This window comes from Crocuta crocuta, unplaced genomic scaffold (assembly GCF_008692635.1).
Source record: "Crocuta crocuta isolate KB4526 unplaced genomic scaffold, BGI_CrCroc_1.0 scaffold408, whole genome shotgun sequence".
NCBI lineage: Eukaryota > Metazoa > Chordata > Mammalia > Carnivora > Hyaenidae > Crocuta > Crocuta crocuta.
The window spans coordinates 3,617,467-3,628,060 of record NW_027527444.1 but is presented as its reverse complement, the minus strand read 5'-3'; the positions used below and the strand labels follow the sequence as shown (position 1 = coordinate 3,628,060).

The 10,594-nt window shown below is 50.2% G+C and overlaps 1 protein-coding gene across 1 annotated transcript in view; it reads right to left on the bottom strand.

Annotated features, from left to right (window-relative positions):
• RBM33 (RNA binding motif protein 33) overlaps window positions 1–10,594 on the bottom strand; it is a 152,012-nt gene that overhangs the window by 43,209 nt on the left and 98,209 nt on the right. The window contains 1 exon segment of the mRNA XM_077761688.1: window positions 9,787–9,926. Coding sequence (XP_077617814.1) covers window positions 9,787–9,926 — 140 coding nt within the window.

Below are 10,594 nucleotides of genomic sequence, written 5' to 3'. Positions count from 1 at the left end.
CCCCTCGAGGGCTGAATGTGGCCCAGACACAGGAAGAAGCCCCAGGGGACTGCTTCTGAAACTGGCCCCCCTCATCCAGCTGCGTGGAGACCAGTGACCGGCACTGTCTCCGCGCCTTCCATCCTGATGTTACTCACAATTAGAAGTGGAAAGAGGTTCCTGACTGTTGTGTCCCACAAACATGGCTTTCTTCATTATTTAATATGTGAAGCCCCGATACTTGCTGCCACTTTTCTCACCGGGCTCACGCCATGCCGGGCTTACAGACAACTGGAAAACACTCAGTTTCTTCTGAAACCAGTCCTGAGCGATAAACGCCACGACTGTGCCTTACTGCCCCACGTCTCTCCCCTGCTGATGAAGCTCCCAACAGTGCGGCCATGTGGCTGCTGCGACAAGGCTCTGCAGTCTCTTCTCCTTCCATTAGATAGTTAATTCCAAGTCCTCCAGAAGATAGGTTTTCTCATTATAGATAAGGCAAAATGTAACTGGAAAAGCAGACTGGCTTCCTCTCCATTATAAGTAGGTCTGCTAACTTTTGATTTGGACTTTGCCACAGGTTGAGATCAGGGAAAGTATTCTCAACCCCCCTTCATCCATTTCTAAAAGGAAGCAGTTACTGAATTATGAGAATGAACTCAAAGAGAAACTGATGGACTTAGCTTTCAATAAAAATTTCAAGCTGCCTGCGAACTAGCTACATTCCTGGGAGATTACTTTAAATATTCATATTCTAAAGACATGTTTTGTATTAAACTGAAAATATACTAAACCTCACCCCCTTTGGAATTGCAATATTGTGACGTTCATCTCTTCCCAGACCTTCTTCCCTTCCCGTAATCATCTACATCCGCCTGACTGCCGACAGACACAAGCGCTCAAATGTTAGCAATATGAACAAGGCCCCAGATCCTTTCTGCACCCACCGTGCTGCGCCAGCACTTTCGCCCACCTGCCAGCTAGTCCCCCCTCGGAAAGGCGCTAACAGAGGCCGGCCGAGCGGCTGGCCGCGTGCTGGGCGGATGGGCTCCATGCCGCGCCCTCTCGCCCTCCCAGCACCCCGCGCAGCCTCTCAGGGCTCCACGTTCTCATCTGCAGAGGGCAGGGATACAGACGATGCCTGTTTCTCGTGGGAAAAGATGAAAGAACATGTTCAAAGTACTTATGCCAGTACCCAGCAAGTAGCAGTTCACAGTGCTTGCCATTATCGTCATTTTTACATGACATTTTTGTAGACAGCACTCCACACTGCAGACATAACACAGGGCTGCTGACAAGTGACAGGGCTCCTTATATCCTGCGAGACAGCACGGCCCAGACCCCCTTCCTGCACTCTCACCCCAGAGTCACAGCAGAAGCCTTCACAGATGCGGCGTCGCCACACCCTGGCCACTCCACCTCCTGTGGCAAACCCGCTCCCCTCCTCTCTGCTTCGGCTGACGGGTCCATGAGACCTGGTCCGTTTTATTCACCTATGTACTTCACGCTCAGCACAGAGCCCAGTACACGGATGCTTACAGAGATTTTATATATGAATCAACTGCCTATTCCGCATAGCAAGGAAATCCAGCCCCACGTTCCAATCTGGAATAGTACAGCAGGCTGGGCCACCTGGAGGACTCAGTCAGTTGAGCATCTGACTCTTGGTTTCAGCTCAGGTCATGATCTCACTCACGGCTGTGGGATCAAGCCTCACACTGGGCTCTCTGCTAATGGCGTGGAGCCTGCTTGGGACTCTCTCTCTCTGTCCCTCCTCCCCTGCTCACACGCACGCTCCTGCTCTCTCTCAAAATAAACATTTAAAAATAAATAAAATAGGGACTCCTGGGCGGCTCAGTCAGTTGAGCGTCTGACTTCAGCTCAAGTTATGATCCCACAGTCCATCGGTTCGAGCCCCACGTCAGGGCTAACAGCTCAGAGCCTGGAGCCTGCTTCCGATTCTGTGTCTCCCCCTCTCTGTACCCCTCCCCTGCTCACACTCTGTCTCTCTCAAAAATAAACATTAAAAAACAATTTAAAAATAAATGAACTAAACTAAAATACTCCAGTTGGTTAAGGCCCGGCTGCCCACCAGGCACACACAGGCGTGTGGATGGCTGAGTGCTCTAGGCAGGACACGAGGGAGGTTGGAATAGACCAGCCTGACCCGGGGCAGTGAGCCCTGAGGCTCTGGGGCTGAGCAGACCTAGAACATACAGTGCACCAGGACCTAAGAGAAGCCAACGTCCACAGAATCCAGTTCTCTGACTTAACTGTAGGACAGGAATCGTTTTAGAGCATACACTTGTTCTCTGAAGAATGAAAATTCGATGGGCAGTGTGTGGAATATACTTCCAACCCAGGTGTTAAGGAGCACAGCCAGTTTACTTCTTGGCTGTAGACTGAACTGAGGAATCACACACCTGTAAGATACAGGATGCTCCTCTAAACCACACAGGAGGACTGGAGTAAAATGGAAAACAAAACAAAACACTTCATTTTTGTGTTTCATTACTGCAAAGTAGTACTCAGCAATAAATGTGCACCACATACATGATAACAAGACACTTTTACAGGGTCAATCCCAAAAGGATATACAGATCAACAAGTCAGAACTATATTTAAGCCAGAAAACGCTCAAGAAAAAGACAGGGTAGAGTCAAGCTGGCATAATGGCACACCTGCTCATGCTACCCTAACCGCACACACAGAGATCTACTGTAAGATGTGGGCACGTAAAAATAAAAAGTCATTTGTAAAATATAAAAAATAAAAACCAAAGAATATATACCATACAAGTAAATTGTCCAGAACTTGAGCACATTTGGACAGGTCTGTAACCCATCTGTCTAAGCTCTAGAGAGAAGGGAGGAAATCAGGAAGAAAAGGTGAGTGCAATGGTCCTGGTAATGCCGCAGGCCCACGGATGCGAATGAAACATAAATCCGCGCTTATGATGACATTTGGCTTCATGTAGAAGTCCGCCTCCTTCCGCCCCAACGAGGACAGACCGCTGGTGCCCGCTGTCCGTGCCCATGTCCTCCCAAGCGCCAGCCAGGCTGCATTTCACCGGCAGTACTGCAAGGCAACGAGGCTGGAGGCGTGCTGAGGTTCAGCAAATACCATGTGGGCGGCAGTGACACGGGCCGGTCCCAGACCTGCCCAGGACACGGGCGTGAGCCCCGGTTCACCCTCTCCCTGCCTGACGAGGGAACGCAGGGGTCTGCGGGGCCCAGGGGAGGCAGCCCGGGGACACGGCAAATGACAAGGAGACTGCAGCACCGAGCCGCTGAGGGCTCTGGCTGCTCCATCCGTCCCTCACTCTAGCCGGTCCTCCTGTGCCGGATGCTGCTAGACCCCCTTCCCTGCAGGTGCAGCGTGTCCGGCCGCTGCAGGCGCTGTCCCGGCCGATGGGCGCTGCCCCTCCAAGGGGCCCTCTGGCCCAGGGCAGATGACGCAGAGGCAGGGCCTCTGCTCCAGAGCCCTCCCCCTCAGGGTCAGGCCAGGGTTTGAGCCTTTCCCCGAAGCCACAGCACAGCCGGCCCCCCTCCCCATCTGGCATCCCCGGCACCCTCACCAACCCCGCGCACCCAAACCCCCCGTCTCGGGCTCTGCCCCCGCAGGCAGCACCGCCGCCGGCTGACTCTGCAGGGCTCGTCGACCTGCTCGTTCCCCCCTGGAAAGCCCGACAAGGCACCGGGTCTGCTCACAGAAACCTTCTGAGCAGGTCAGCATGCCGCACACAGGGCGAGGTTAGTGGCAGAGTGCGGAGCCGCTCCCGGGTCACCCAGCCCCACCGTGCCCGTTATGAACAGGAAACGGTAGAAGTTACTTCACTTCCCTTCGCCTGTCTCGGTGTTTTACTATCACATATGTAATTGTGTGACAGTGTGTGAATGCTTTAGAGTCAACAAAACCAATAAAGACTAAATCAAGTCTAAAGCCGGCCAGCCAAGGAATCAGACGGCTGGCCCCAACAGGCAGAAGGAACGAGCAGTTCTTACCTGATCCCGCCTATGAGAAACTGATAAAGGAGGCAGGACCAGAGCTGCTCTCTACCATTTAGAAGAAAGAGCTGACCCAAGTTGAGTAAACAAGGAAATTTCTGTCTTTGGCAGCTTGTCCAAAAGAACAACAATGGAAGAAGAGGGTTTCTGCAGGCGTAACCTTGAAACCACAGGTGCCACAACAAGGTGTGGCAGCTAAGCTGGGGCAGCCGGGTGGAGGGTGGCGAGTGCCCGGCATGACTGGTTAGGGCAGGTCCCGTGCAGGCCCGGAGACGCGTGCAGCACATGGCTGCAGGAGCTGGCCCTGCGGAGGACAGAGCCTGCCAGAACGCAGCCCATTCCCAGGACGCCACAGCCCGCCTGAGGGCCAGGGGGCAGGAAGACCAGAAAAAAGGAGCAGACAATACAGGACAGATCATTCAGAAAGAAGGTAACGGCTGGCCGGCGCGTGAAATAAACCAGAGTGACAATAGTTACCTCTCTGGAGAGATGAGGTCGTGGTGGCCACAAGGGCGGGGCCGCACCGGGAAGACAGGCGGGCCTTCCTTCCCTCCACCCAGCTCAACGGGTAACAGGGCCTGAGGGTCTGAATGCCTGCGCCAAAGTTAACACTTGAAGCTTTAAGATGGTGAAATCTTGCCAACTGCTATCAGTACTGGCTTTCCGACTAGCAGGTATCATGCGGCTCACGGTGCCGTCTCCTCACCGGGTCTCACTTTGTCCTGCACGCCGACGGCATGTCCTTTCCTCGGGTCTACACACCTGCAGTTCTGGCCGCACGGTTCCGCTCGGGAAAGACTGCTAATTGCCTACCCAGTGTAAGCACTTCTTCCTGAGTAACGGCAGGGCAACACTGCCCCCCTAAACACTTGACCTTGTCACAAGGCAGCACAGGACGGGGCTCTGGCCCACAAGCCGCAGCCGGCACAGTGGGACAGGCCCTCGGGAGGTGCAATGGGGGCCGCCTCCGTCCTGCTGGTGCGGCCTGCAATTTGGGCAGGAAAAATATAGGCCCCTGATAACATGTCAGAACTGCTATGCCAGCCCCGAACTTGCTTGGTTTTACGCAAAAAATGACACTTGGTTTAAGTCGCTGTTAAAAGAATGTTCTGTTACGTGCAGCCTCATTCACGTCCTGACTCACGCAAGTCAATGTTGTGTCTTTCACAAACACAGTGCCACGAAACAGGCAGAACAAAGAACATTTCCTCCAAGGGGTGAAGACACTCAGGCTTACAGAGCTAGAAGTGAACCGGCCAAAGTCACACCGCCCTGCACAGCTCGGGATGTAAACGCACATTCTCACATTCCTGCTGTGTGAAGCGCTCTCTCTGCTGTCACACGCTCCTGCTGGGACACGTGTGTCCTCAGGCGATGCCCGGAAAGCCACGGCTCCGGTGCAGCACTCACCGCGCGGAGGCTCTCCTGACGTGAGCGTTCATGAAGGGCTTCTACCATTTCACGGGTATAAAGGATAATAAATTACCAATCCCTCCACCAGACACACAATTATTTTAAGACTGTTAGTGAGCTGTGAACACCTCACTTACCAGCACTTTCGGCACTAATTGTTCTGCCTTTTCAAAGAAAAGGCTACCTTAATCCTTCCGACTAATTACTCTATTTTGCTTTTCTTCCTATCCCTTTAAGAGTCCAAGGTAAAACATTATCATTTTTTCTCATATAATTCTTATACAAACCGCACTCTGGCATGTTCCGCATCTCTTGTTAATTATATGATGTTATCTGTGTTAATCCTACTCAAGAAGGACTGACAACTTCAACCACAAAAAAGAGGGGGGAAAAGATGAGTACTCTGCATAAATTGCTTAGCCCAAAGTTAATCGTATAATGCGGAGAAGAAAGAGGCTCTAACAGCTATTGTAGGACTTATCAGCTTCCCTAGCAGGGTCAGTTGGTATATTTTAATAAGACTAATTAAATACCTTAACAATGTCATTGAAACTTCATGAATCTTTCAATGAATTACAACCTTCCTTTACAGCATGTTTTCATTTATCTAGCTCACTTAAAATGCAAAGAACTCTGTAGGAAACCAACAGACACTTAAGAGCGACTCTCAGTTAATTCTGATTCAATGTGGGTCAAAGGCAGAGAATGCAGACCACCAGCGACCCCAGGCATAATTAAAATTATACCCTCTACGCAATATTAATCCTCTTACTTCAGTATTTTCCACACATCTTTTCTCTTTCAGGTTGTGCTCATTTAATACCTACACTCATTTTCCTAAAAGGCATTTTTGTATTTAGAGGTGCTTTCTAAACATTCTGAAGAAGCGTGTACTCAGGGCCAAGCACTAAACCCCACATGGACTTAAATACATGAAGACAACGTTATTGGCTCAAGCGGTGAAACTACAGCGCGTACTACAAATCGGAACGGCTTTAACTTAGTACAACATACTGCTTTCCATGAACATACTAGAGAGTATCTGCCTCCCTTAGTTACACACTGAAAAGCCCTGTATCCCTGCCCCCACCCTCTCGTCCTTCCCGAACAGCCCCACGCAAGTACGGTCCCTGCTGTCCCACAGCATCGCGTCTTAGTGACACTCGCATCTTAAATACAGCGAGGATCCAATTTAGCAGATCCAATCATTTTTACTCAGGTCACTGACTGTATTTTAGTATTTCGCGAGAAAGGGAGCGGCACACCATGACCCAGAGACCCCGACTGCCTTGGCTGCAAGCCCTCCTCTGGCGCCCAGTAACTCAGTTTCCCATCTGTAAACCAGAGACCAGGACACCTTCCTGTGGTTGCTGAGCACAAGCTCTGAGTGAACTCTGGAACACAGTAATCACTCAGTAGTTTTTGTTATTTCCCAATGATCTTCAACAGTACGTGCTCCGGGGAGATGTGTTTCCTCACTCAAAACAGTGAGTTCAAAAGCGGTAGAGCAGCATCTGCTCTGCCAACAGCAAATGCATCTGTGCGGGACTCCTCTGCAAGTGTCCCCCTACGCAGGCCACCCCCGCCTCCCACGGGGGCCACCACCCGCCTCCCACTCGGGCCACACCTCCATCTCCCACAGGGGCCACCACCCCACCTCCCACCAGGGAATGACAACTGTATTCACACAAAACACTAGACACAAATGTGTATACAAACTCTCTTTATAAGAGCCAAAGACTAGAAAGAATCCAAATGGCCAAATGGTGAATGGATAAACCGACCGGGGTACATCCACACGGTGGAATAATACCTTCCGATAAAAAGAGACAAACCACTTACAGGCGCAGCCAACACGGAAGAATCTCAAGAGCGCTGTGGCAAGGAAAGAAGCCAGACTCAAAGCAAACATCCCACCCACAGGAGTCCACTCACAGGACATGATTTCAGCGAAAGAAATGGCTGCGGGGGTCCAGGCAGGGAAAGGAGTGACCACAGAAGGGGCGGCACGAGGGGCCCTCTGGGCGGCAGGGCTGCTCTCTCTTAACTGCTGGGCGCTCAACTGCATGCACTTGCGACACCTCACTGGCTTGCACAGCAAAAGGAAAAAGACTCAATTGTCAACATTTTTTAAAACTCTAACTTTTTGGAAGAAATGCTTTCAAATCCTTTATAATAAAATAGAGCCCCTTTCAAAGTGTGTCTTAAAAATGCACTTCAACAAATGGAACACCTGGTGGCTCAGTCAGTTAGGCATCTGACTCGATCTCGGCTCAGGTCATGATCTCACAGTTGTGAGTTCGAGCCCCACATCAGGCTCTGCGCCGACAGCAAGGAGCCTGCTTGGGACTCTCTCTCCCTCTCTCTCTGCCCCACCCCCACTCACATGTGCACAAGCTCTCTCTTTCTCAAAATAAACAAATAAACATTTTTAACAAACGCATTTCAACAGCACTACAGGTCTCCGAAGACTCCACAGAAAATAAATATTTAAAATAACTAGGTGTGCTTTGTAGGGCGCCTAGGTAAAAACAGGCCACAAGGACCGTCCTGGCCCGGAGAGGGAGTTCTGGGCCTGGGAAACTGTGTTCTTGTCAGCGATGCCCCGGCCAGACTCTGACACTGCAGCCAGGCGAGCCGCACTCAGCTGAAGTCTATGTTTCTGAAAAGGCGCGGGAAAGGTTTTCACTAACGTAGCCGAAAACGCAACAGAACAGCGTACCGCACACTTTCACAATGTGGCTCTCTGGCCCACTGAACCACTTCCCAGGACTTCGGCGGGCACGCCGGTCCCTGAGCTGTCTGTGCGGCCCGCCACCCGCCCTTCCTCTGCCCAGCACACGATGCGGGCCGGCAGGACAGCAAGTCAAGCCGACGGGGCGCCGAATCTCATAACCACCATGCTTAATGGCTGTTACCATAGTGTGTAGCTGTTCCCGCTACTGCTGCAGATGGGAATTCACTGATATGATTAAATTTGATGGTATGATAATGTATGGTAATCATGATTAATCAGAAACCCACCAGCAAACGGAGGATGTTGGGTATTATGTCACCTGCATTTTAAACTGCGTTCTCTCCTTGCAAGCCTGACAACGTCTGACAGCTGGAAGGCTCTCGTCCCGCACTCGCTCGCTACTACTCATAGACCTGATAAGAGAAAATGCCCATCATTCCCTCCCGATCTTAAGTGCTAATAATTACAAGGCATTGCAGGCAAGTTGTAAAAACAGTTAGGGGTTCAAAAGAAAAGACTGGGATAAAGCCTAGACTCACATCTGCAAGGGCTCTAATCAGAAGGAAATGGTATTTGAGGCGGCGGCCTCATCAAACATGACTCGCATGAAGCGCCACAGAAAACACATCCAGGCCGCTGCCAGTCAGCAGCACCTGCTCCACCGCGCGCCACGGGCACGGCGCTCCCTCAGTGCCTGCGCGGTGCGGTGACTGCATGGTGAGCACGTGGAAACCTTACTGGGTCAAAATCTAAATACTGTGACTGGTAAGAAGACGACTTTAAAAGTATTGGTAGTCCTTTCTGTAAACATAATTATTTTGCTTTAATTCAAACAAAAATCACTAAGAAATTTATTCAGCAGCCAAAGTACTTGCTATCTAACTGGCTGCCCTTCCCACACTTACCCAACAATATACCAGCACTTACCTGATGCATCAATTCAGATCGATGACCGAATAGGTTTTTTTTTTTTTTAAATAACTGATGGTTTTATTCTTTTTTTTAATTTTTTTAAACATTTACTTATTTTTGAGAGACAGAGAGAGACAGATCATGAACAGGGGAGGGTCAGAGAGAGGGAGACACAGAATCCAAAGCAGGCTTCAGGCTCTGAGCTGTCAGCACAGAGCCCGACACGGGGCTCGAACCCACAAACTGTGAGATCATGACCTGAGCCGAAGTCAGATGCTCAACCGACTGAGCCACCCAGGTGCCCCCAGATAGGTTTTTAAACAACCCTAGGTCAACCATCTTTACAACGTGAGTTACGCAGGATTTATCCACATGCTTAAAACCAGCCACTGCACGGACACCTGCAGCAAACTAGGTCAGCAAAATCGAAAGCAACGCTTTAAGCTATCATCAGCCAACATTTTAGGGTTACTTTTCTAAGTGGGCAAACATTAAAAACAATAAACATCACTTGGAGGATAAATACACAATTGCAAACCGTTCGTACTTATGGCTCAAGAACGGACTTCCACCTTTACATGAGTGACAAACCGACAGGGGCAGCCTCTGTGGAAAGGGACGCCGGTCAGACTAACATGTAACACAAAGAGCAAAGGAAAACAGGGTTCATACGGACACAGACGGGAGCTCACCGCACACAGGCAAGCCCGCCCCGCCACAGCAGCACAAGGCTGTTACCACGGGTGGAAACGCTTCCCGAGAGGACACGGGACTGGAGGAGGCTGGGTGGCACGACCGGGCGGAGCACGAGGTGCGGAGGCGGTGGCGGCGGGAGGGACAGCAGGGGCAGGTGCGCAGGGGTCCCCGCCCCCCCGTCACTGCTCCAACAGCGGAGACACACAACTTGGCAGATACACGTCTGGCGTGATACAACAGTGAGTGTGAAGAGAATCCACTCTCTGATGGCACTACCGATCGAGTTATGCTTAGATTTCAAAGGAAGGTTCAGAACTCTGATTGTAAACAATAAACCAGTCTGGTAATGGAAGTTTGGGACAAGAAACGTTTCAGACTGCAGCATGACCCGCTGCATCCGTAGCTAAAATTACACACATGGGTCTAATTCACAGATGGAAACCTGAATTACAACGCACTTCACCGAATGCCACAAACGAGGGAACGGGGGAGGAGCGATCCCATCCAGACAGCAAGACCGATGCGACCACAGAAACGGCACCTCAATGCCAAGAGCTGAAACAATATTTTCCAAAAAGATCAAACACAAGGAAGCTTTGATGATCCTTATTATTTTGACATTCAAATCTTTGCTTTAAAAACTATTTAAATTACCTAAATAAAATTCATCAACAGGAAATAAAAATATTAGTTTTGCTACATCAAGCACAGAATACCGTATTTTGGCCTAAGATTTTAATTTTTAAAAATAATTTTAAACACTCCTATGAAAAATAGGTTTAATATTAGGTTGCCTAGAGTTCTCTGATTTTTTAATTAAAAATCCGAGACATTATCACTTAGTACAATT